The sequence below is a fragment of the Biomphalaria glabrata genome, chromosome 18 (assembly GCF_947242115.1).
Source record: "Biomphalaria glabrata chromosome 18, xgBioGlab47.1, whole genome shotgun sequence".
Classification (NCBI taxonomy): domain Eukaryota; kingdom Metazoa; phylum Mollusca; class Gastropoda; family Planorbidae; genus Biomphalaria; species Biomphalaria glabrata.
Window position 1 is genome coordinate 12,825,667 of NC_074728.1, and position 27,797 is coordinate 12,853,463.

General features: G+C 40.3%; 1 protein-coding gene across 16 annotated transcripts in view; it reads left to right on the top strand.

The window, feature by feature from the left end:
• The window catches only part of LOC106054743 (CUGBP Elav-like family member 3-B), a 483,388-nt gene that overhangs the window by 404,657 nt on the left and 50,934 nt on the right, over positions 1-27,797 (top strand). For all 16 annotated transcript variants that reach the window (XR_008775895.1, XM_056017168.1, XM_056017159.1 and 13 more), the window contains one exon: positions 18,337-18,465. Coding sequence is in view for 15 of the 16 variants with exons in the window: in XM_056017168.1 (XP_055873143.1) it covers positions 18,337-18,465 (129 nt within the window). In the remaining variant the exon portion in view is untranslated. The remainder of the gene's footprint in view (positions 1-18,336; positions 18,466-27,797) is intronic.

Below are 27,797 nucleotides of genomic sequence, written 5' to 3' on the forward strand. Positions count from 1 at the left end.
AATCATTACTCCCGACATACATCTACCATCATACATGACTAGATGTATCAATCATTACTCCCGACATACATCTACCATCATACATGACTAGATGTATCAATCATTACTCCCGACATACATCTACCATCATACATGACTAGATGTATCAATCCTTACTCCCGACATACATCTACCATCATACATGACTAGATGTATCAATCCTTACTCCCGACATACATCTACCATCATACATGACTAGATGTATCAATCCTTACTCCCGACATACATCTACCATCATACATGACTAGATGTATCAATCCTTACTCCCGACATACATCTACCATCTCTTTCAACCAGTGACGTAGCTAGGGATTTGGGGGCCCGTGGGGCTTGACATCTTTGGTGGCAACTTTATTTTGACATTTGACATCAGGACATGAGATAATGGCGTAATATTTAATGTAAAAACGAATTTTGGACACTCATTAGCCCCCCCCCCCCCTCAAGTAGAGGGCCTGGGGGATTTTCAAATTTGTACCCCCTCCCCCCCCCCACCTTAGCTAAGCCACTGCTTTCAACCTAAAAATCAACATATAAAATGAAGATCTACCATCCTTTTGGACATAAACTACTAGATCTAGTATCATTAATCTTTCAACGGAGGCCAGACAAACGTCACTAAACTGGGGCTACGTCCAAATGTCACTAACACAAACATTCAGACATGTCATTGAGGCCACCAACAGAAGTCGTTTAGCATCTTGGCTCCTTGTAACTTCGTAGTCAACAGCCCAACTGACAGTATGACATTCAACAGCCCAACTGACAGTATGACATTCAACAGCCCAACTGACAGTATGACTGTTAACAGCCCAACCGACAGTATGACATTCAACAGCCCAACTGACAGTATGACAGTCAAGAGCCCAACTGACAGTATGACAGTCAACAGCCCAACTGACAGTATGACAGTCAACTGGCAGTCTGACAGCCAACGTTGCTCGAGTTACTTTTCATAGTCATCTCTACAATTCTAAGCGTCAACTAGATCGCAGTTAACACGCACAGTGCCAACAGTCTTTATCCTGTACACTGTATAATAGATCAAGAAATCTGAGACTTCCCAAGCCGAGAATAATCTGTTCCGTTGTCCCACCCTCGTGTACTGTAAATAGATGGACACTCCCTGCTACTGTATGTCATAGTCCAGCAACATAACATTATCACTCGTCATGTTTCTTCAAGTCAAGTTTTTCAATATTTTGTTTTATGTTTCCTCACTTTTCTCTTGTTATTTATGTTCCTTATTTATTTTCTCTTATTTGCCCCGTCGTCATAAGCTTCTGTTTTTCTCTTGTCCAATGTCTCTTTCTTTTCAATATCTGTCAGTTTGTTTGTTTGTTTTTTCCACACAGAACTTCGTGCATTAAAAGAAAAGTAACTCTCAAACTTCACCCAAATCTGCACTACTCCCCCCCCCCCTCCATTTAAAACCCAACACAGTCATATTATTAACAGAATTGTGCAAAAGCTCAAACTTCAAGTAGAAACAATCTCTAACTAGCACCAAGGTTTTGGGTCTTTTTGAATGATTAAAACATTAGAAGTAGAAACAGTTTTCAAAGTTTGTACCAGACGTTTCATCAGAAATACAAATACTCACCATCTAGTCAAACCTCCTACTGCAAGCAGGGGATCGAAACAGGCAGGGTTTGAAGTAGAAACAGTTTTCAAAGTTTGTACCAGACGTTTCTGCAGAAATACAAATACTTACCATCTAGTCAAACCTCCTACTGTAAGCAGTGGATCGAAACAGGCAGGGTTTGAAGTTGTTTGAACTCTGGGCCGTTGTGACGACATTGCGAAGCCAATACCACACGACCAGGCAGCCTTTCAGTATGGATAAGGGGCGAGCTCAACATTTAAGTCATTTATGAAACGTGCACTATTGCCTTTTTTAAAAATCCCATTGGCTTCCTGCCCCACATGCCCCTTTAGTAGCATCCATTACTAATTCACTTGAATGCCGTCCTCGGTTGGTTTACTATCTTGTGTGTGTGTGTGTGTGTGGGGGTAACTCAGAAGCTCCTACTGCCCAGTGTCCAAGTGTAACCTTCGTGATTGCATTGCGGTTTAGATGTAGACAATGTCAATGAATCTTGCTGCCACCTCAGTCTCCCCCCCCCCCAACCCCTCACTGCTGCCACACTTCCGTTAATTTCTTCAAATCATTTCCACCCCACCCACCCCCAACCACAAACAAAGAAATGCTCCCTCCCCCCGGGTCTTATTTTTCAACCCATTTGCACCACGTCTATCTCGGTATTTACAGGTTTGACCCCAGGATGACCTAATTTCAACCAAAGACTTTACACTCGATTGTAAAGGAGCAGACGTTAACATCCGGTCTGTGTTTGTCTTACAAATTTGAAGCGGGAAAAAAGTTTTTTTTTCTTATCTACTTTATATTTTTACACTCTGGGGCTTATCTTGCATGTACTTCTAATTGCTGTACTTCTAATTGCTACCCAGGCGTCTGTTCTAATTGCTAGATAAGGGCTACGTTAATGTACTCAGTTGGCTGCTTTGCAATTTAGATCTATAGTTCTAAAAGACGTGCCAACTTTCGTTCTAATTAGCGCTACTCAGATCTGCTACCAATCAAGTACTCCACTAGTTCGGCTTTTATTTCAATACGAAATATTTACAGGTTGAAAAATGTGATTAAAATATGTTACTGAGTAATAGATCTGGGTATGGCGAGTCTTTAGTCCATTTTTACAAAGCAAAGCTTATATCAACTCACTCTGAATATCTGTTTGGTAAAAAGTTTTGTACACGTTATTTCTCCGACACCCAATCTCGGATCATGCTGAAATTTACCCGACAGCACATGAATCAATAAAATATTAACCAATTAGTTAATTAACTAATAGTAAATAATTATTTTTTTTGGTATCTCAAACATGGGTAAGAACTTGGACATGACTGAAGTTGTGATATAAGCTGACTTAGTCCCCTTTATTGGTAGTCGTCTGAGTCTTAGTGAACACATGAAAAATAGGACTAGACTGTAGAAACAATAGATACCTATACAATCATGTTCATAGGCTCTCCACTAGCAGAGTGGTTAGCGTGTTGGTTTGAGAAGGCTTGAGCCATGAGTTCCACTAGCAGAGTGGTTAGCGTGTTGGTTTGAGAAGGCTTGAGCCATGAGTTCCACTAGCAGAGTGGTTAGCGTGTTGGTTTGAGAAGGCTTGAGCCATGAGTTCCACTAGCAGAGTGGTTAGCGTGTTGGTTTGAGAAGGCTTGAGCCATGAGTTCCACTAGCAGAGTGGTTAGCGTGTTGGTTTGAGAAGGCTTGAGCCATGAGTTCCACTAGCAGAGTGGTTAGCGTGTTGGTTTGAGAAGGCTTGAGCCATGAGTTCCACTAGCAGAGTGGTTAGCGTGTTGGTTTGAGAAGGCTTGAGCCATGAGTTCAAACTCAGGTCGTTCCACCTATTCTATGTTCATAAATGATTTTTTATTGTTAGTCTAGATTTAGTACAAATGTAATACCAAGACTGCTCCAAACTAAATGATACAATTATGCTTAATAAAAATGTATTTTTTTAAAGTATTTTTTCCTTGTTTTAAAATATAGTCTGTATGCCCGGCATTGTGAATATTGGTATTAATTCCAAATCTAGATGTGATGTGACATGACTGTTACAGAATTCGTATCATTAGCATGGTGGCGTATGATATAGTCCAGTAATCTATACACAGACGCAAAAATAGTTGCTGCTTAAACTCCTTTACATTTGTTAGCATCTCAAGATTTCTTTGTCTGGAACTATTGGATGGCGAATATCAAGTTACTGTTAGTTCTGACCCTGAGGATGCTGGGATTTTAAAATCAACAGATTTTTTTTCCATTCAAGTTCATCCATCTAGAATGATGGATTGACTCTTGTTGAGGAAAAAGTTTTTTTTTTTTTTTTTTGGGGGGGTGAGTAAATTTGATTCGTCATTGTGCTGTTCACACGATACACTCGTATACCTTTAGGTAAATAGACATTGAATTCAAATCTACCTGCCCGTTAGAGCCTACGTTTTGTACAATGTCATTTACGTGGCTTTGGTTGGCAACATCGATCTAGATCTAGCTTTGGAGCATTTCACACATGTCAGAGGCTACATGAAAGTGTCCAGAGACCAGCTACCTAGCTTCAGTTACATTGTTTAAGAGACCAGCTACCTAGCTTCAGTTACACTGCCTAAGAGACCAGCTACCTAGCTTCGGTTACACTGTTTAAGAGACCAGCTACCTTGCTTCAGTTACACTGTTTAAAAGAGACCAGCTACCTAGCTTCGGTTACACTGTTTAAGAGACCAGCTACCTAGCTTCAGTTACACTGGTTAAGAGACCAGCTACCTAGCTTCAGTTACGCTGCTCAAGTGCTACTTCATTAAGAAGATTACAGAGTCTCTGCCTTGCTGCCCGTTACATTTGTGCTATCATTCATCTGAGGAGGTCGAAGGGAGTTGACTTTAAAGGTTAAAGGTCGCAGCGATGTACCAGTGTTAGGATCAGCTAGTCATTCGTTGTGAGTACACTCTGCTCATCTCGGGATCCAGTGTTTACAGTAGTCTGACCTTTAGCTGACCTCTCGATCATTGGTTTTTAGTTTGCTGGGTGAGTGTAGCTACATAATAGAATTAATGTCGCTACACTAAAATACAACATAGGGTTTCATTTACCTCTAATAGAGACTAGCCCTATCTATAAATGATATATACAAACCACTAGAGACTAGCCCCATTTATAAATGATATATACAAACCACTAGAGACTAGCCCCATCTATCAATGATATAAACAAACAACTAGGAACTAGCCCCATCTATCAATGATATATACAAACCACTAGAGACTAGCCCCATCTATAAATGATGATATACAAACCACTAGAGACTAGCCCCATCTATAAATGATGATATACAAACCACTAGAGACTAGACCCATCTATCAATGATATTTACAAACCTCTAGAGACTAGCCCTATCTATAAATGATGATATACAAACCACTAGAGACTAGCCCCATCTATCAATGATATATACAAACCACTAGAGACTAGCCCCATCTATAAATGATGATATACAAACCACTAGAGACTAGACCCATCTATAAATGATGATATACAAACCACTAGAGACTAGACCCATCTATCAATGATATATACAAACCACTAGAGACTAGCCCTATCTATAAATGATATATACAAACAACTAGGGACTAGCCCCATCTATCAATGATATTTACAAACCTCTAGAGACTAGCCCATATTACCAAAAACAAAACCATACCACTACGAGTCCTTGATGTACTTTTGTTTCACACTTACAGTTGGACGTTTGACGAAACTATCAATTGTTTGGCCACATGCAAAAGGTTCGAACATTGGTAAACTGTACAATCTATCTTTGCTGAGCGCTAGCGTGCCTGTACTGTCCACACAACACGCTGGTGAACTCTCAATCCTTTATACTTCTGATATTTTCTTAGTTCTAAATACACTTCTTAACCGGTGGATCTAGGGCTACAGTTTGAGAGCTGCTTGATCAGTGCTATATTACAACTCGAGTTTACACTAATTTGTATTCTATTTATAGACAGCCATTTCCAAGCCTACCAGAGGATGTTTGTCGATACTCTTACAAACACAAACACACACACACAAATCCATGTTGTCTATGTAAACTAATTATTGTAATCGAGGATGGCTGCATTGAACAGCCTCCGCCATCTTGTATTTATCAGAGCGCGACCACGAATACGCGTGAGTACTAAGCGGGAGGAAGGCGGTGGGTAATGGTGGGGTGCCGGTGGGGAGCATGTGGCGGAAGGAAGGAACTGGTGGCTGAGGGGGCGCTCATTTATCAGTTGTACTTCAACATTTGCTGTCAGTTCAAGACAGGGAACTACATGCACGTGAAGCCTCTTGCCCAACCGTGCCCTGGTGAGGTTAAGGGCGGGAGGTGGGGGAGTGTCGACCTGGCTAATGTAGGGTGGGGGGTGTTGGTTGTGTCAGACCGATGAATGACCCGTCACATGACTTGGCTGATGCCTGTTGGTTGTGTCAGACCGATGAATGACCCGTCACATGGCTGATGCCTGTTGGTTGTGTCAGACCGATGAATGACCCGTCACATGACCTGGAATCTAAACGTCATAGACACCAAAGAGGGAATGGGAAACGTTGATATCCATATGTCAGTGATGTCACTGACATCAAAGCAATGACTGTTCAGCGTTTAATTATTACATTATATTAGACGTGATACCCTATGTCAAGGATACAGAGTTGAAAGATCATAGTTGCCAACTTAATAATACAACATTAACGTAGCAACGGAAGAGCTTTGAAACTCGAATCTACAGAGCTAAAAGTCGACACAAGAATTATGAAATACTTTTTAGATTAAAAACAACAACACTTTATCAGCTCCTCCCTTATTCTGTACACCAGATGACTCGATGTCTCTAGTCGAAATACAACACTTTCACCCATATCGTAATTCTTTTGATCTTGCAAGAACATGAGCAAAATGTTGACTACTTTCATCGCACTACAACCATAAGTCTAAGAGCGTGTCTAAGAACGTGTCTAGGTTATATTGAGCTAACATTTTGAACTTTTCCACTTCTGGTGACCAGTCTGTGTCTACATATTTCAGTTGTTTGAGCTCTGAGTCAACCTTGCTTTTTAGTAGCTTATGTAACTAGGTGGTTATTCCTCTGTCATGATGCAATTTGTGTCGTTGTGATTGCTAGGCCACGAAACTACTGCGGATCACATGCTGGCCAGTGTTCGGTGTTGTTAACACATGCGGCCAGTGTTCAGTGTTGTTAACACATGCTGGCCAGTGTTCGGTGTTGTTAACACATGCTGGCCAGTGTTCAGTGTTGTTAACACATGCTGGCCAGTGTTCAGTGTTGTTAACACATGCTGGCCAGTGTTCGGTGTTGTTAACACATGCGGCCAGTGTTCAGTGTTGTTAACACATGCTGGCCAGTGTTCGGTGTTGTTAACACATGCGGCCAGTGTTCAGTGTTGTTAACACATGCTGGCCAGTGTTCGGTGTTGTTAACACATGCGGTCAGTGTTCGGTGTTGTTAACACATGCGGCCAGTGTTCGGTGTTGTTAACACATGCGGCCAGTGTTCGGTGTTGTTAACACATGCGGTCAGTGTTCGGTGTTGTTAACACATGCGGCCAGTGTTCGGTGTTGTTAACACATGCGGCCAGTGTTCGGTGTTGTTAGCACATGAGGCAGAAAGCAACACTAGGAGAGAAAGAGCCTTTCCTCAGCCCAGCAGTTGTCCTACTTCTTGTCATTCCAAGAGAACACACACATACACAAAGAGACCTGTCAACTCTTGTCGGGCTGAAGCGCTAATGCGGAATGGGGAATTCCCACTGTCTCTTTGTTTTCGCCATTTCGTTCTCGTTTATTTCGACGAGAGCCTTATCAAAGCGAAACACAGTCATGTGGCGCGTTCTATTTTCGCCAAGAATCACGCAGTTTCCACTCTTATTAGAATTGACCTCATGGATGTAGACTTCGTCGCTACTGGTCAAACCATCATACATTCAAAGCACGCTTCAATGCCGTGAAGAGATAAACAAGCCAGAAATGTATTTAACATGCTATAAACCAATGACACCTGGTGTATGAATGAAGCCGACACACACAAGTTACTAACAGAACTGCTTTAATTACTTTCGAAGAGACATAAAAACGTTATATGCACTAAGCCGCCACCCTTTATATGACAATAATTTATCAAATCTATACTTTTTTGATATAACTCAAGATTAGCTGAAACATTGTAATCTCTCCACTTTACATGTATATAGATCTATAGAGTTTTTTTAGATCAATGGAGTAAAAATCAGTAACATTTTCTTCCACTTATAACTTTCCCAAAGCACACCCTCCCTCCATTTCACACACGCCCCTCAATTTTACTCCATTTCTCTCCTTATGGAGGCCATGTTTACAAAAAGAACCAAGCCTTAAGCACCAAGGCTCCATCCTGAAGACTTGGTTAAGGAGGGAGTAGTTATCGATTTTTGCTGAGACGTCTCCGTGTCCAGGAATACAAAGATAGTTGGAAGACTCCAAGTGAAAAAAATCTGGGGATTAAATTTAAGGAAAAGTGAACTCTGTCGCTCACTTTGGTTTGAATTAATGAACTTTGCGATGACTAATTTAGAGTAGGCTCTGTTGTACGGTATTTCCTAGGACCTACAGCGTGGTTGAGACGAAAAACATCAACTGCCACAGGGCATTTCAAATTGTGTTGAATGTTGATGTAGGAAGCTTATAATTGGTCTATTCTGATGTAGATCTAGATCTAAATGTTTGACAATCATGTTGGCTGATGTAGACGTAGTGTGTATAGGAATGTTTTCAAGAGAGAGAGGGAACGAGAGAGGCTGAGAAAGAAAGACAGACAGAAAGAGGATAAGAGAGACAGAAAGAGGATAAGAGAGACAGAAAGAAAGAGGCTGAGAGGTAGAGACTTAGACAGAGGCTTAAAAGGAGAGAAAGAAAAGCTGAGAGAGAGAGAGAGAAGATAATCAACTTCCATGTTTTGTAAACTTGTGTTTTTGCTTTCTTCCCCACTTTACAAAAAACACCTATTTAGGTATTTCGATTTATTGTACAGGATTACTGACTTAATAACATTAAATTTAGGTATAAAATATATATATAACATGTCGAAAATTGCAGTTTGTATTCTTGGACACTGGCGACTAGTATAGTACAGGCTACCAGTTGTTTAATGAATGTCTTTCTCACCAATAAGTGTCCTAACAAGCGCGAGACCTACTGTACCACACATGAAACACGAGGGGGGGGGGAGGAACTCTGTACATTGTTGTTTTGTTTGGTGTCAGATGGTGGTCGATACGGAGTTATCTTTCCTACCTGTGGCCTCCACTAAAGAGTTTGTTTATTACATCTCGACACTGTGTTGGCCAATAGCGCTCTCAGGGCTGGCACACGGCTCCCCCCCCCCCTTACAGGCTATAATTACCTCCACGTGATTTTCTTTCAAAACGCTGGGCGCAGTTGCCATGGCAACTCAGCGTTTATTTAGGGTCTTCGAATGTGAAATTTGATTTCAACTGATGCCATCGCCTCTCCTCGTCCTCCTCCAGATACTTCTCTTTCTCTCTTTGTTGACTTCTCTTTGTTGACTTCTCTTTGTTGACTTCTCTTTTCTCTCTTTGACTCGGCCTAGTTCCTCTCCTTATCAGCTCATTCTTTTATTCTATCTTGTACATTTTTATGTCCTTGCAATCATTCTCTTTTTCTTGCTCATTTTTTTTCTCTATATGTGTGTGTGTGTGTGTTTGTATCTATATCTCTCTCTAGATCAATTTTTCTAATCTCATTTCTTTTTACCGTTCTCTCCATATCTCTAACAACCAAGGGGTGACAATATTTCAGCTACGTTACAATTTTAAAAAAATGTCCACCCCTTCTGAAACTACAGAGCAGGATCCTTTGCTCACCCTACCACGTTCTCTCCACCCATCCATCCATCCCCTCCACCCATCTCCTCCACCCATCTCTCCATCCATCCCCTCCACCCATCTCCTACACCCATCTCTACACCCATCTCCTACACCCATCTCTACACCCATCTCTCCATCCATCCCCTCCACCCATCCCCTCCACCCATCTCTACACCCATCCCCTCCATCCACCCCCTCCATCCATCTCCTACACCCATCTCTACACCCATCCATCCCTCCATCCATCCCCTCCACCCATCCCCTCCACCCATCTCTCCACCCATCCCCTCCACCCATCTCTACACCCATCCCCTCCACCCATCTCTACACCAACCCCCTCCACCCATCTCTCCACCCATCTCTACACCCACCCCCTCCACCCATCTCTACACCCATCCCCTCCACCCATCCCTCCACCCAACTCTCCACCCATCCCCTCCACCCATCTCTCCACCCATCCCCTCCACCCATCTCTACACCCACCCCCTCCACCCATCTCTCCACCCATCCCCTCCACCCATCCCCTCCACCCATCTCTCCACCCATCCCCTCCACCCATCTCTACACCCACCCCCTCCACCCATCTCTACACCCATCCCCTCCACCCATCTCTACACCCACCCCCTCCACCCATCTCTACACCCATCCCCTCCACCCATCTCTCCACCCATCCCCTCCACCCATCTCTCCACCCATCCCCTCCACCCATCTCTCCACCCATCCCCTCCACCCATCTCTCCACCCATCTCTACACCCATCCTCTCCACCCATCTCTACACCCACCCCCTCCACCCATCTCTACACCCATCCCCTCCATCCCCTCCACCCATCTCTACACCCACCCCCTCCACCCATCTCTCCACCCATCCCCTCCACCCATCTCTACACCCATCCCCTCCACCCATCTCAACACCCACCCCCTCCACCCATCTCTACACCCACCCCCTCCACCCATCTCTACACCCATCCCCTCCACCCATCTCTACACCCACCCCCTCCACCCATCTCTACACCCACCCCTCTACCCATCTCTCCACCCATCCCCTCCACCCATCCCCTCCACCCATCTCTCCACTCATCCCCTCCACCCATCTCTCCACCCACCCCCTCCACCCATCTCTCCACCCATCCCCTCCACCCATCTCTCCACCCATCCCCTCCACCCATCTCTACACCCACCCCCTCCACCCATCCCCTCCACCCATCTCTACACCCACCCCCTCCACCCATCTCTACACCCACCCCCTCCACCCATCCCCTCCACCCATCTCTCCACCCATCCCCTCCACCCATCTCTCCACCATCCCCTCCACCCACCCCTCCACCCATCTTTCCACCCATCCCCTAAACCCATCTCTCCACCCATCCTCTCCGAGTCTCCACCCATCCTCTCCGAGTCTCCACCCATCCTCTCCGAGTCTCCACCCATCCTCTCCGAGTCTCCACCCATCCTCAAGTCCAATTTCACAATGGTTGACTATAACTACAGCCACGGCAAATGACGTACTAAACCAGAAGATGCTCTAGCTCTGGGACTGTGCTCCGAAAACAAATGAAACAATAAGGACAGAAGTCTGCAAACGACCGCTGATTACAGATCAATATTATTAGTCAATAGTTCTTGTGTGTGTGTGTTGTGTGTGTGTGTGTGTGAGACGTTACAGTTTACTTGCTTCTTGCAATTAGATGCGGACTCCATAACAGGCAGTTTTCTGCCTTCCGGGGAAAGGGGGAGAGAAGTTATTTTGTGGCACTTTCAGTCCAATAAAAGCATGTGTTACTTCAGTTCTCCAGGATAGTCTCTTAAACAATGGTCTGTGTGTAGTACAGTATGGAATGCATATGCTGCCCGTGCGTGTGTTTGTGGGGGCGATGTGCTGCCATGGCCATCAATTATCATTAGCCGAACAGCGCAGCTTCCTTTCATACCAAGATAATTATCTCCCTTTCTTTACCTTTTCATCTTAGGCAAATAAAACCACACACCTGTTCCACGTGCAGGGCTCAGCACCATTGTACTTTACGAACTTTATGGCATATGCCACTCTCATCCATCGCCTATGTGCGGCCTAAGATTGTAAAATGTAGATCCTACCACCTTCTGGTGCCATACTTTTAAATATTTCCTTAGAACCGTTAACAGATAGCCCTATTCCTCTTGGCGCCCTTTATTCGTAGCGTCATGGCGTCTTGCTCCGCCTCATCACAAACACATTCTTGTATCCCTCCGCCACTATCGCCAGTTTCTCTGTTTTCCTCTGGGAACTACATGATCTTCAGTTATTCCACAGCGCTGCGTTATTTACATTTCAAGAATAATTAGGCATGCCATTTCCGGGAGAGTGCAGATGTGCCGAATAACTTTATATTCTTAATATATATAGGTCTGTGCTCCAGACATGGCCACACTGTTGTGTACATAATCAATGTTTATAAGCATGATTGGACATTTACACGTTTAGCGGATAACTCTTAACTAGCTAATTTTTTGTTTCTGCGAAGTAATTTACAATTTTTTATTTATATTAATGCATTTTTAGCATTACAAAATAAAATGTCTAAGCTCTTCACGTATAGTACAAATAGTTGTTAATATTTAGTTGACAAAGTGATCTGGTAATCTATACGTGATTAGTTCATAGTTCAGTGACAAAATGATCTTGTAATATTTATGTTTTTTTTCATAGTTCAGTGCCTCCCAATATTCCGCCTTTTAGGCACTGCCGTTCTGTTCATAGGTTACATTATATCATCCACACATTTTCAATTATCGCTTTACGTTCTTTTTTATTTCTGTGTGACTTTATGGTATTGCTTTAATAGTGTAAACCGAATCCTAATAATTGAAAACTAAAGAAAGACTAGGTTGCTGGGTTTAAAAGGTATCGTGAAAATCCACTTAAATACATAAATACAATTTTACCTGAAACAATGTTTCTGGACAAAGTGATAGCTGGCAAAATTAAAACCATGATAGATCATTTTTAAAAATCAAAGGATTTCAAAATTTTGAAGTTGGTTGTAAGTAGACCAGGTGACTTGCATGTACACTTAATGTCTCACGTGATCTCGCGTGACACAACAACTGACTTGACATTTTGTCTACCTTTTTTTTTTACCTCGTCAACTTCCTTGTTGAGAACACAAACACTCACTCACTCACTCACTCTTGTTCCTTGGACACCTGATGACGTGGTCAAGCAGGAACCAACCCGAAATGTGCTGAATTAAAAGCTGTGAGAGGGGAGGCTCCTTTTAAAATCATTTGGAGGAAAAAAGAATGTCCGAGGGAGGGAGGGGGGTGGTAGTGAGTCCCATACTTTATGGCTCTGACTGTACGCCCACTCACTGAGATGGCGCCCTTTGTTCATGCAGCTTTACGGTCTAAAGTTGATGCCATGTATGGTCGATATACTCCGCTTGGGCAGCCCTGCCAGACGTGAATAGATGAGCTTTAAATCTCTCGGAAGTCACCTGGTGGCGCTTTCATTCAGTCCTGACATTTTTTGGCTTTATGAAATTTTGAAGTTATACCGTTATTGAAGTTATACGATTGTTATTGAAGTTATGTTATTGCTATTGAAATTAACCATTGCTGGGGTGATAAAGTTGTAATTTAAGTTATATAATTGTTATTGAAGTTATACTGCTCTTATTAAATTCATACTAATCTTATTGAAGTTATACTATTGAAGTATTGTTATTAAAGTTATATCATTGTTATCGAAGCTATACTGTTGTAAATTAATGTTATATCTTTGTAATTGAAATTGTATCATTGTTATAGAAGCTACATTATTGTTATTGAATTAATACTATTGGAATTGAAGTTGCATTATTGTTATTGAGAATAAATGATTGAGAGAAGTTAATCCACCATCCCGAAGTTATAGGCTGAGCCACCTACCTTGAATACATATTGTTTCCACACTATATATATATGTCTAGAAGTTTTATACCTGTAATGTCTCTACTTGTTTAACTTTTACTCTTCACCATCCCTGTCTCTCTTTCTTTACCTCTTACTCAGTTCTTTACTCATCCTCAACATGGCCCCTCCATTCTCCCTCCCTCTGGAATTATAATGATCCAGTAGTGAGCTAGAAATTACTTTGGTCACACAAATTACGACTTTTTCCCTCGCAAATAAAAAAATTAATATCTCCCCTTCCATTTGTCATACAAACTAGATCTTTGAGTTTGAGTTGTGAGTTTTTGGCACATCTGCACAATTGAAGCCATGTCGTGCCCATAGTCCTTCAAGGATTACTCTCCCTTCATATCGCCAGAGCTAAATTCCGTACAGTTAAGTCATTAAATGCAAGGTCTATTCACAGTTAAAATAGTAAAGGTAGTAATAAATTTAATAATTTAGTAAAAATCTTTTTGTAAATATTATATGTTCACAATTTCACAAATCAAATCTACGTAGAATAGAATTAGAATCTTGATATAGAATCTAGATCTAGACTAGGATTCGTATGACTTTAAACATTCTCCCTCCCTCTCTCGATTTATAATGATCCAGTCCAACCCACTAGGTTGCAAAGGGAATTAGTCGTGCCCCTAAGCGACCTATTGCCCTGAAGCCCATCTGTCCACTGACCTACATAAAAGGGCGACCCCTGAATCCCTCCTGGCACCTTTCTGTCTGACACTCACCCACACGATACGTTCTACTGTTGCAGACGTTGAGGGTACTCACGGTGCAAGGCTTGTCACTCATTTTGACTGATCGTTGACTTTGTTGTGAAACGGATCCTACCTCACAGGTAGAGCTCCTTCTCCCATGTCATCACGACATCAACCGAAGTAGAATGAAAATAAAAACTGTATGACTTTGAGCTGAGCGGTTAAAGGGACGATATTCATGAATATTTTTTTATTGTATTGTCTATATCTTGGTTATTTCCCCTAATAGCAGACAATCCTTTTTTTTTCTTTTTTTGGAAACATTTTATTTTGGCACTTTTAATTATTTTTTTTTACTTATTTTTTTTACTTTTATTCTGAAAGTATATTAAATATTATATTTATTTTACGATTTAAATGTTTAGACAATAACAAAAGTGAAAAATATCAAATTATTTTGATTGCATTTTTTTATTAGTGCTATATCACTGGGTTTTTTTTAATAGTCTTTCTTTTTTTTTCTTAATTTTTTTTTTTTTTTAAATATATTACTATTTTATTTGAATAAACTATTTTTTTTTCTAGAACTATCTGAAGTAACCTACATAACAAAAGTTTAAACATTAATAGAATTCATCTTTAAACAGTTTAGTAGGTAATGACATAATCTACACGGAATTTAGCTCTCGGTTTTAAAAGTCTCTGATGAAAGTTGTCTTTGAACTGACTCGCTACAGTCTTAAAGTTTTTATTTTATTTAGTTTATAAATGGCAATAACACGCTATCTTATCTCTCTATATAATTATCACGCAGCGTTAATGACGCAATGCTATCGTGCACTAAGTGAATTGTTCACTGCATATGTCCCCCAAGAATTACATGCGCTCCAATTTCTTCTAGTTGTGCCGCATTTACCCTTGAAAAACAAAATTGCCCGATGGGGTTTTGAGTGCATGGACCAAAGTGATTGGAACTCTTCAGTGAGCTGAGTTTAGAGCACATGTTCCACAACGTCCTAGGAAAAAAAACACACTTAGGCAGAGCTTGTTGAATACATTTTAGATTTCTTTGTCTTATATACTTTTATATTCGCAGAGCGTCTTTACTTACAAGTATTTTAAATTTCATTGCTGTCAAACCAAGATATAGAATAAAATGGCCACGACTGAGCTTAACATATTTAGATCTAGTTCTATACTGTTTACAACTAAAAGTTTAACAATTTTGTTGACTAGTTCATTTTTCATTCCACTAAAAAGAAGTCGTTGCTAATGGAATAAATGTCCGGTTTACTTCGATAAAAAAATATTATTTTTGACTATCATTACTGTTCAATGGGAATACAAAATAAAAATGCGAAACATAATTAAACAAGAACTATTTAGAATCAATAAAGATTAGGCCACAGAGCAGATCCAAGGGAGGCAAAAATCGATGACAGGAAGACTTGAGACCTTGTTATAATTACCTCCCATTGCTAAGCCCAGCGAGGAAAGGCTAGGAGTTTTGCCCCCTAGTTATTAATTAAATCGTCAGTTTCTTTCTTTATCAGAGATTTAATGTGAAGAGGAAAGTCGATATTGTGTCCGGGCCTAGTAGCCCCATCGACCTCATTCAACCCTTTTTTTTTTTGTCTGGTGTTCTAAATGATTATTTTCTGGAGACACTTCATTCGTGTCAATGGAAACGTTTTATTCACACAAAAATTGTTTAAACTATGATTTGAATATATCAAGTAAAAATACACTGAAGCTGTGCATCGTATTTCGATTTCAATTGATTTAAAGCAAAGCCTTTCGCTGGACACCAAGAGGTATACACGCAGTGCCAGGAGGTTAAAAATTAAAACCAACGCATGAAACTTGAATTTGTCGAAATGCGAAACAAACTCTAATTAGCCTCTTGCTTATATTGTATGGATTCTCTGTTCATAGTAATGTGCCCCACCCCCTCCCAAAACGAGATTGCACCTACTTCCAATGATCTGAGTTTTTAGTTTTGTTAAAGTGCGAGGCAATCTGCCCATTAATTGCAGTGCAACAAAAAGGATTTGTACCTACTTATTTGTTTGTCAGCTTTACTCTTTCTCTCCTAACTGACGATACCAACGTTGATTCCATCAGAACGTGTTAAATAATAACGGAATGAAAAAGTTCAAATGTCGAAGAGAAGTATAGCAGACGACATCTTATCCAACTTTTTTTTCTGGATGTTCTTTGCACTGAGTCATGGCTGGAGCTACACGTCTGTCGTTATCACAGCATCACAGCCATCTTCACCGTCATGTGTACATCTATTGTGTGCATCCATTGTGATGGTGAACTAGAATAAAATTTCGTTCACTGTAATGACGTAATCAAATCATGCGCTAAAAAATAGATCCTTCATCTTGTGCTCGAGCTGTCTGAACGTGTTAACAGAAACTGTTGCTTTAAATTTGATTGTCTTCACCTCTCACAAGATTGTTCTTCCTTTCTTTCTATTTCGAGTCAGTGTTCTTTAAAAAACCGCCATTTTCTCCAAATTAAAGCAAGGGGGGGGGGGAAGAGGCTAGAGAAAGAAAGACAACTGCTATTCAGTTTTCTTCCAACGGGAGACAACTCACTTGTCCGGAATATTGGCAATTTCTTGAGCTGTTTCCCCTGCACCGGGAATGTGGCCTCACTTTCACGAGTTAGTTCCCTTGAACACGCCGAATAGACTGATCGATTTGTCAGCGGCGATTGCTTCTTTCTCCTTTAAGCCCGCCATTTTTTTTTTTGTGGGCCGTTAAAGATTGACTCCAAATGTTTAAACAACCATTAATTTCAGCCAATCTTTATTCAAATTCAACTTGTCTAAACTTAACAAGAGAAACATTTCATTGGTACATTCAATAGATGTGATTGAAAATGAAAAGAGGTGTACACAGTAGATCTAGGCTAATGACACTAAATGAGGTCAAGGTCGTCTTGCAATTGGACCGGAGAAATTCCTCATTAGTTTCACTCAGTAACGACGTTTCTCTGTCCTGCAGGCGTCTACATCCTTAGGCTGTTCTGGAACTCCCTCCGGCTTTAAAATTTTAATTGAACACCCCCCCCCCCCCCAATCACTTTTTGATATTTCTGCTCACCAAGAAAATACTCGTTGCGTGCAGTGGCATGTGAGCGTGACATGTATGGGACATGTGAGCGTGACATGTGAGCGTGACATGTATGTGACATGTATGTGACATGTATGTGACATGTGAGCGTGACATGTATGTGACATGAGTGTGAGTTGAGCACTTAAGACGAGTGTAGAAAAAAAGTTCATTTCAAGAGATTTGAACATCCACTGTTTCCACTTTCTTTCATTTAAATGTTCAGTCTTGCCCCCCCCCCTTTTCACTCTTCCTCTTGCCCTCGCTCTGTCACTCCCTGACTTTATCTCTCTGTCACTCTCATACTCTAGCTCTTTCAATCTCTCTCTCTCTCTCTCTTACCCTCTCCTACTCGCTACTTCTTCGTATCCTCTCTCTCTCTCTTTCTTACTCTTATCTTCTCTCTCACTCTTTAACTTTCTCTCTCTATCTCCCTAACTCTCTCTCTCTCTAAATCCTATTCTCTAACTCTCTCTTATTCTCTCGCCCTTTCTATTTCTCACTCTTTCCCTCTATTTACCGTTTCACTCTCAGCCTCTTGTCGAACTCTCACTACACCCCTCTTTTTGATTTACAACGCGGCCTTGATTTACAACGTGGCCTTGATTTACAAATTTACAACGTGGCCTTGATTTACAAATTTACAACACGGCCTTGATTTACAACGTGGCCTTGATTTACAAATTTACAACGTGACCTTGATTTACAAATTTACAACGTGGCCTTGATTTACAAATTTACAACGTGGCCTTGATTTACAAATTTACAACGTGGCCTTGATTTACAAATTTACAACGTGGCCTTGATTTACAAATTTACAACGTGGCCTTGATTTACAACGCCACTACATTTTATAAAGAATTTCTCCATTCAATTATCAAAATCGTACAAGTTATTGAGTATAGTCCACTCTGTGTACTTATTAAATCAGCACTGAGATGCTGTCTATTAAAATATATTGAACACATTCCACTTATTGTAAGGCTTTGACCACTGACCAACAAAACTTTATCTCCTCAACAGAAGATCGCAAATTGTTTGTTGGCATGCTGAACAAGTCTCAGACAGAAGATGACGTCAGGCAGTTGTTTCACTCGTACGGGACAATCGAAGAGTGCACCATCCTCCGAGACCAAAGTGGCAACAGTAAAGGTGAGTCTTGTTTTGTCCAGGATTTTACGCATTTTTATGCCAGAATTGAGTTTATCGATTCAGCTTTGCCGATGCGCTGTTTTCATAAATAGTCCTTGTTATTGTCTAGATGTAATTGTCGGGAACACCAAACGCAGTAAATAATTCACAGTAACGCGTGCACTTGGATATGGGTCACTGTGTATTGAATCATTTGTGTTGTTTTAGGAAGCATCAAAGCACTCAGAAATACAATGGAACAGCCAACAGAAATACATGATTGTCCCCCCCCCCCTTTTTTTTTTCGCTTCCAACAAAACACCCACACTTGTCCTAACTCTATCTGAAACATGCACTAGTTCTGCAGAACAAATTTCATTTTAAAAAATTGAGAAACATTACTTTCTTAATAATTTTTTAAAATAATTAATAAAAAATTAGATCCAAGTGTTCAAACAATTGGACTCAAGGGAAGTAACTGTCATATTGTATTTTTTTTATAAAGTTTATATCAATTCACTCAGTCTGTACGACACAAATTTTGAACACAACCATTCTCGGATCGAGTTGAAACTTTGCACAATTATTTTTTATACCTAGCAAAACATGAATCAGTAATATAAGAAAACAAACAATTAGTGAATTAATGCTAATTAATTATTTTGTTTGGAATCGAAAAAACTAAATAAATTCTACATTATTGATATCTATAATATTAAAATGTTGAGTTATTCCTCTTGCATAAGCTTTGTTTTTTGTTGTTGTTTTTTTCAAAGTATTTTTATACTTTGCTTGTTCTTATTACTATCAGTAATATAAGCAACCATATCCATGCAAAGGAAAGACACGCTGTTTCTATTAGTTAGATTTGTTACACAATTAATGGAAAATGGAAGATGATTTTGTTTATTCTTGACATTGTTTCACTATAAAGTAGGAATTGTCTGTTTTTTTTTTAAAACATTTTACTATTACTTATATTTAGTCTATTATATCATTTTGTCCAGTGGCGTAGCAAGGTACAGGGTTTAAGAATCTCTTGGTGGGACCCACTCCCCCTCAATAAGAGAAACTTAGTGTGCAACAAAAAAAAAATCAAGAAGTCTGGTACATGACAGACAGATATACAAGTCTGGTATCGGTACATGACAGACAGATATACAAGTCAGGTATCGGTACATTTACCAAAAGACAATGTAAATATGGTACCTTTTGAGATTCTATTGTTTACATTGGCAGAAAAGCAATTAATATTTTCCCAGTGCCCAATTCGGGCACGAATGATGAGCCCATGCTCAATGAACACCTTTGCGCAATGGTTAGTACGCCCCAGGCTGTGGGCCCCTAATGGTCGTGGGCCCGAGTTTATTGAACCCTTTCGCGCCAAGAATGCTACGACACCGATTCTGTCCATATTCTTAGTAAAAGTGTGATCACTAGGAAATATACTAAATTTTGTTATTGACGATTGCTATCACAAAATTTATCTTCACCACCCAGGGCGGTGATTTAATGTCACTGAACAAAAGTAAAAATGTTCTTTTACATATAATTATTATTTGACACATTTTGGGAACCTTTGTCTTTGCTACAAACTAACATAAAAAGCTGTGAAGTCAAGCAGTACAAAGACACTGACAAACCGGCTACAAGCAGAGGCCCATTCTAAGTCCAAATACAGCAGTGCGCGTGTGTGTGTGTGTGTGCGTGTGTGTGTGTGTGTGTGTGTGCGTGCGTGTGTGTGTGTGCCCTGTCTCGACATGATGGAGGGCAAGGAGCCAGGAGTGAGTTCTGACGTTAAGAGCCAATCTGGCCTGCGCTGCTCGCGACAGTTGAAATAGTACACGCTTGGAGAATGGGCCCACCGGAAACTGGTTGGGTCAACTTGTCTGACATACAACCGGAAGCTGATTTAGTCGATCGTTAGGGTAACATAGAAGGTTTTTGTTTTTGTTTTTAGAGTTCTAAATATTTTAACAATTTTTCTACATTTTATTCTCTGCTGTATTGCTTACTCCCTAGTCAGAGATCACACAAGTGCAACCCCCCCCCCACTTCAGGACAGGATATAATCGACAAAGACATTTACATTTTACATCAACTGTCTTCTCTAGCCTATGTAAATAATAATAACAATAACAATATCAGTATCAACCCTGTACACGAAGAACCTTTGTGAGCTGCAAAATAATAATAATAATTTTATTTATAAAGCGCTGTTAACAAACAAAATGTAGGCTCAAGGCGCTGTAATAACATTACAAACATAAACACAATAATAGTAATCAAAACTAATCTAAAAAAGTTGTACAGAAGTAGGTCTTAATGTTCTTCTTAAAAGTGGTATTAGCAATCATTAGAATCACTGGTTACGTTTTAATAAAAAAAGGCGAAATTCTCTAAGGCTACAGAGACCCAACTGTGACCTACATATTTTATCACCAATTAGGCAGACAAAGTCGTTTTCGCAATTTATTTTACACCATAGCATTACATCGATTGAGCTTTGAAAATGAGGGATTAAAGCCCTTTTATAACTTGCTATTACGCATACATACTCCGCATTTACTTCGTATATTTTAACTGATGAGCTTTGAGGGATGCGATGACGAATGTCTGGACTTAATTATATGGAAAGTCACGAGACGCTTCTTCTCACTCTTTATCCGAAGTCCTACTGCTAATAGGGCGCAACCATGTCAATCTTTTAAGATCTCAACATCCTTGATCTTCTGCTTTCCTCCAATGAGGTGAGGCTGTAGGTAGAGCAGGAACTCTTCATATTCCTCCAATGAGGTGAGGCTGTAGGTAGAGCAGGAACTCTTCATATTCCTATGATGTACCACCCCCATCTATGTAAGGCCGGAACAACCAAAACATAGGCCAGAAATGGTTCCCGGGAACAGTGGTGAAATTAAAAGTCTTGCAGAAGTAAACAGTTAGTGCTGTAACCATTTACTGAGGACTATGCAACATTTTTTAAACTATTGTTAAATACCGCTATAGACCACAAGGTCTGAAAGGGGAACTTTACTTTTTTTTACTTTTTAAATACCGCTACTCCATATCCATTTGAGCATTTTACTCCAATGTAACACGTTTGGGGGGGAGGGGTATGATAAAGTTGGCAACAAGATTCTAAATTTGTTTTTATGGCCAATTTGGCATTATGATATGAATGTCCTAATGAGTTTATATTCCAACCAAAAACCCAGAACCGCACGCCGTGTAAACATTTCTGTTTGACTTTCTGCTCAATGTTGTTTGTGTTAGTTTTTAATCTCTCCCCCCCCCCCCAGCCATTTCCCTCTTTCTATTTGATATTTTCCCATTTGCTTCTGAGACTTGACAAAAAATATTTGAAAGCCAGATTGTTATTTTCACCTGATAACTCTTGGATACATACATGCACCGACACGTTCCTGTATGCATGGATAGTCTCTCTCTTTCTCTCTCTCTCTTTCTCCATACATACACAGCCACAAACACAAACCTATGACGTACATACAAACACACACGCAGGCTGCCTTCTTGAATCGCTAAGCAGACACTTGAATCCTATGTGGTGTACACCCTGGCATGCATTATTTGTCCGCTGTTGTCCTCGCTGACTGGCCAGTCTGTCCGGCACCCTTTATCAATCTGATGCTCTCACAGGGAACATCGCCGTCTGCCCTCGTCTCCCAGCTCACCCTTCACTTCCTCTCCCCCCTCTTCTTTTTACCCCCACCTCAAAATTCATCAGGCGCCCTATCTCCTCCCTGACACCCCGTGTTCCAAATGCAGTTATCGCTATCTCTCCATCCTTCCCAGAAGTCTGTGCGCGCGCGTTTTGTATCATGTCAACAACTTCTAAAGTATCCACACAAACAATGTGAGGAGGTAAGCTTCGGCCCCATCCACCCCACCCCCCCCCCAAGGGCTGACAAAACGCCCCTCAAAAAATACGAAATTCAATATTGACATTATGCAAAGGTTGGTGAAGAATCAATATTTGTGGACGCTTTTTTTTTGATATTATTTGTGACTCATTGTGAAATTTCTTGAATAGCTGAATACAAAATGATGCTAACATCTCAAACTAATGATCGTTACAAAACATTCCTGATGATAATATTATATAATTAATGGAAATATGAAACGAAAATGTATTTGATGAAAACATCACTTTCCTAATGATGATAACATAACATTCCTTATGGAAACATGACTTCTTTTTATGATGAAGTCACTAGATTGTAGACTGTCAGTGATTTGAACATCATATTCCTAATAAAAATATCACATTCACAATGATGATAACATCACATTCACAATGATGATAACATCACATTCACTATGATGATAACATCACATTCACTATGATAACATCACATTATAGCGTTGAAAGCGTCACCTGGTAATCTTCAACGTTTTTAGATATGTTGTGAGACACATGAATAATACATTCTTGATGTCTTGACATCACTAGTTCCTGCAAGACGTTCAGTTGTCAAATGGCTCGAATTCCAATTAGAAAGAGAATCTTTTTTTACTGTACTCTTCCTAATTGTTTTCCAAAGTAAAAGTTTTTGTGGGCACTCCTCGCACGGCCCGGCCCTCCACTGACTCACATTACACATTACTTATTGCACATTACATAGTACACATGGCACATGACACAGTACACAGTACACATGGCAGATGACACAGTACACATGGCACATGTCACATTACACAGTACACTTGGCAGATGACACAGTACACATGGCACATGACACAGTACACATGGCAGATGACAGAGTACACATGGCAGATGACACAGTACACATGACGCATGACACAGTACAAATGACACAGTACACAAGGCACATGACACAGTACACAAGGCACATGACACAGTACACATGGCACATACACAGTCCTCCCTTTTTAATACAGTACATTCTTTATTGTCCATGACCTTATTTCCCCCCCTCCCAAGTCAAACATCCTAGCGCGTGGCGTCCAGTGGACAACTCTTTATGTTTAGTACTAGCTGTTCAGACTGGAAACTTCATAGTATATTTTGATTCTTGATTATTAGACTTACATTCCTTAGCACCGCGATACTCTCCTCCCTAGCTACTCAATACTCAATATAGGCTTACTCCCTAGCTCCTCACTACTCAATTATTAGCTACTCACTACATATATTCATTAGCTCCTCAATACTTGATCTATATTCATTAACTCTTCAATACTTGATATATATTCATTAGCTCCTCAATACTTGATCTATATTCATTAACTCTTCAATACTTGATATATATTCATTAGCTCCTCACTACTTGATATATATTCATTAGCTCCTCACTACTTGATATATTCATTAGCTCCTCGTTACTTGATATATTCATTATCTCGTCAATACTTGATATATATTCATTAGCTCCTCAATACTTGATATATTCATTAGCTCCTCACTACTTGATATATTCATTAGCTCCTCACTACTTGATATATTCATTAGCTCCTCAATACTTGATATATATTCCTTAGCTCCTCACTACCCGAGTTACTCCTCAATTCCTCAATGTACTCTGTTTTTGTTCTTATTATTTGTTTCTTGTGTTTCTGTCTTCTTGATTTCTTCCTTGGAATCAGTGAACTCTTTCGTCTGTCCCCTCCTCCCTTTCCCCACAAACACACGCCCATTCTTTCTCCGTTTCTTGAACATGAAGCAGTTGACCGAGCAAGCCATGTCCTCCCAGAGACATTTAGTTCTGACTAAGCCAAAGCAAGGAACCTAACTCTAGCCGACAGAATGTGGGACGTTGTTATCGATCTTGGATGTGTGTCTCTCCAGGACGCAGATTCGTCTTAGATTTGTGCGCAGCGTCCCGAAGGCTATCGTATCAAACCCCCGGATGGTGGAATGGGGGTTGGGGGGGGGGTTGTTCGCCTGGGTCGATGGAAGGGAAAAGAGGGGGTCGTGATGATAAATGTGGTCTGGCAAGAAGTGGAGAGGGTCTGAAATGGGATGTCCGTGTATTTATCTAACTGTCATATTATAATGCCATTGGAAGGCTAGAGCCACGTACATAGGGCTATACAAATAACTAGACATGTTGGACTGTGTTTTAGATGTCGAATTGAAATGTTACTGCCGCCTGGGAGAGAGACGGCCTCCTAGGTTTCAGTGGATTCAACTTCCAGGGTAGCACATTGATTTGGTTTAGTGTCGGGTGTGCTGTGTGTGGGTCAGCCTTTGACCTCGTATACCCCCCCCCCCATCCCTTTTTTACTGCGTGTTTTAAATCTCAACTAGAGTCCATCACTGTTGTCAGCCACTTTTTTTCTTGTCTCTTCCGATCGTGTAGCTCTTTCTCCCCTTTCATTCTCTCCCCTTTTTTAAATACATTTATATGTAACTTGACAACCTCTCATAATATGAATAATATGAGTTTAAAATGACTTTCGTCTCGCATGTGGAACTGACGATATATGTACACTTAGTCTACATGTCTCCGTAGTCTCACACGTTATATTCTAATGACTCTATTGACTCTCACAAGATATCTGAATGACTCTTATTGACTCTCACAAGATATCTCAATGACTCTCAGAGGATACTCCTACAGTTCTCAAAACTCAGATGTATGATGATTTATAGATCCTATTATAGATCTAGATCTAATTAATTTGACCACTAACATCTAGCTAGTTGAGTTTAAAATCCAAACTGATAGCACTTTATATAAATACCATACATGTAGATTATCTACTTCCGCTCTGATCTACTGTTACGTCATCACGTTCATGAACGCATTCGCATCGCGAACATCGTGTGCAACTTAAGGGTGAATCTGACGTCACCATAAGTCGTAGATCTACGCACCGTCAACTTTTACAAAACAAATAGTTGTCTGCAGATTAGACACTAGTCCAGCTTTACTTGTGTCACTAGTCAGTCTCGTAGTTAGACCAGAGTCAGCCTCGTAGTTAGACCAGAGTCAGCCTCGTAGTTAGACCAGAGTCAGCCTCGTAGTTAGACCAGAGTCAGCCTCGTAGTTAGACCAGAGTCAGCCTCGTAGTTAGTCCAGAGTCAGCCTCGTAGTTAGACCAGAGTCAGCCTCGTAGTTAGTCCAGAGTCAGCCTCGTAGTTAGACCAGAGTCAGCCTCGTAGTTAGACCAGAGTCAGTCTCGTAGTTAGACCAGAGTCAGCCTCGTAGTTAGACCAGAGTCAGCCTCGTAGTTAGTCCAGAGTCAGCCTCGTAGTTAGACCAGAGTCAGCCTCGTAGTTAAACCAGAGAGTCAGACTCACGTCACTAATCACTCAGCTGTTGTTAGCTGTTTTATTTTCTTTTATGTCTTTTATGTTTTGGTGGAAGGGGCCGTATCGATTTAATTTCCATAAAACTTAGATTATGTTTTCTAAACAGAACTAGTTGCATCTAGTTTTCGTTTTTAAATAGGTCATACGAAAAAAAAAACAGTTTTATTGAAGATGAAATTTAAATTTTGAAAGTTGTTTGTTACAAGAAGACTTCTGCTTAAACTCTTGATTTTATTAGCAGTTGCGTTGCTAGGGTTGGTGCCACGTGGTACTGTTTGCTCATGTTGTGACATGTACCATCCATTTTACCCATTTCCCAGAATAAACTCAGTCTTTGGTTTATTCTCTTAAGAATAAACGTAATATAAATAGCTAATTGACTCCCTTCATTGATTGGTGCACAACTATAATAAGTGCGCTAGTTAATTCCTGATATATTATCACCCCCCCACACACACACACACACAAACCAGGGTGCCAGTCGGTAAAACAATTTACAACTTAAACTACATATACTTTCGCAGTTAAACTACTTTCAAGTACTTAGACGGACAAAGGATGTTGGTAACAACTGTAGTGATTTATGTCAATGTAGTGGTCTAAATTTTTGTAGTCAATACGATATTTAAAAGCTTTATATGCCATTGGCTTTACAGTTATTAGAAAAAGACAACGTGTCATGGCGATGTCATAGGCACCTAAATGTCAACGTTTTACACCGTTTCAGTGGATGTATGCCAGTCTCCGGCGTGAACAGTTCTTAAAATTGAGATTCACGTGATATGTAATCAATGCTGAGTCTATTACACTACGAAGAATCGACCAACACATTTTCGCGGGAAAGAATCGATACAAATCCAGACTCAGAATCGCACTAATCTTGAATTAGCGCACTCTCCCTTTCTGTGCCTCAGTTTCCCACAAAAGTAATCTTTGTAAAAATTCTAGGCATTGATTGGCTGGCTTAGTCCATTAATCAGGGCCTACGTGGGGGTGGAAGCTGTATGAGTAACGCACGTCTGCAGTTCGAGGACGCTTCCAGAATGTTAATAGTATTGATTTCCCCTCCCTGCTTTGAAAGTATTTCTTTTTTATGTGATATTATTTTATGTTGGTCTTTTTTTTTTCCCCCATTCGCACACTAATACTTGTCGCACTCATTTCTGGGTCATCCCGCCATTGACACAAATGAGTTCGCCCTAACTTGTATACAGGCAGCCAGGGAAAGACGCGTATTTAAAAAAAATAAAGAAAGAAACGGATCAAATTCTTGATGTCTCAGAGATGTCTTTGACTAGACCCACATTATAGTGCATCAGACAAAATATCATGGTTCTCTTTCTCTCTCTCTCTCTCTCTCTTTTTCTCTCGCTCGCTCTCTCTCTCTCTGTCTGCCTATAAATAAAATATATTAAGATGTAAAAAAAAAACATACAACTAACCAATATCAGAACATAGCCTATTGCAGGACATTGTACATGTAAAAAAAAAAAACTAAAGAAAAAAAAAAAAATAGCCAATTTCAGGACATAAACAAAAAGCTTAAAAAGTTCAGGACATTTGTAGACGTCACCTCATTTCAAGGTGTAAAACATAAGCTCATATCCAGACATTTCAGGACGTTAGCAAAAGTCAATATCAGGACATTTCAGGACGTAAGAAAAAGTCAATATCAGGACATTTTAATGTGTAAAAAAAAAAAAAAGCCAATATCAAGACATTTCAGGACTTAACAAAAAAAAAAAAAACAAGTGGCCAATCTGAGACTCTCTCACTATGGAAATGTTGGTCTGAAGGACGTCAATGCAAACATCTTTCTCTTTACATCAACAAGACTTGGAGTCCTAATGTGTTCCTTCATATGTAGAGCTATTGATTGGCTTTCTCCTTCTATGGTGATCCGTGTGGGCCATTGTTTTCTTTTCTGGACAATCTCCTTTATAACTCAGCTTTAGAGAAAAAAAAAATGAAATAATATCCATATGGCTAAAGTAGATCCCACTGTAGATATATCCCTTCCCATGCAAATAGTTACCACGTGAGCTGTGTAAAAAAA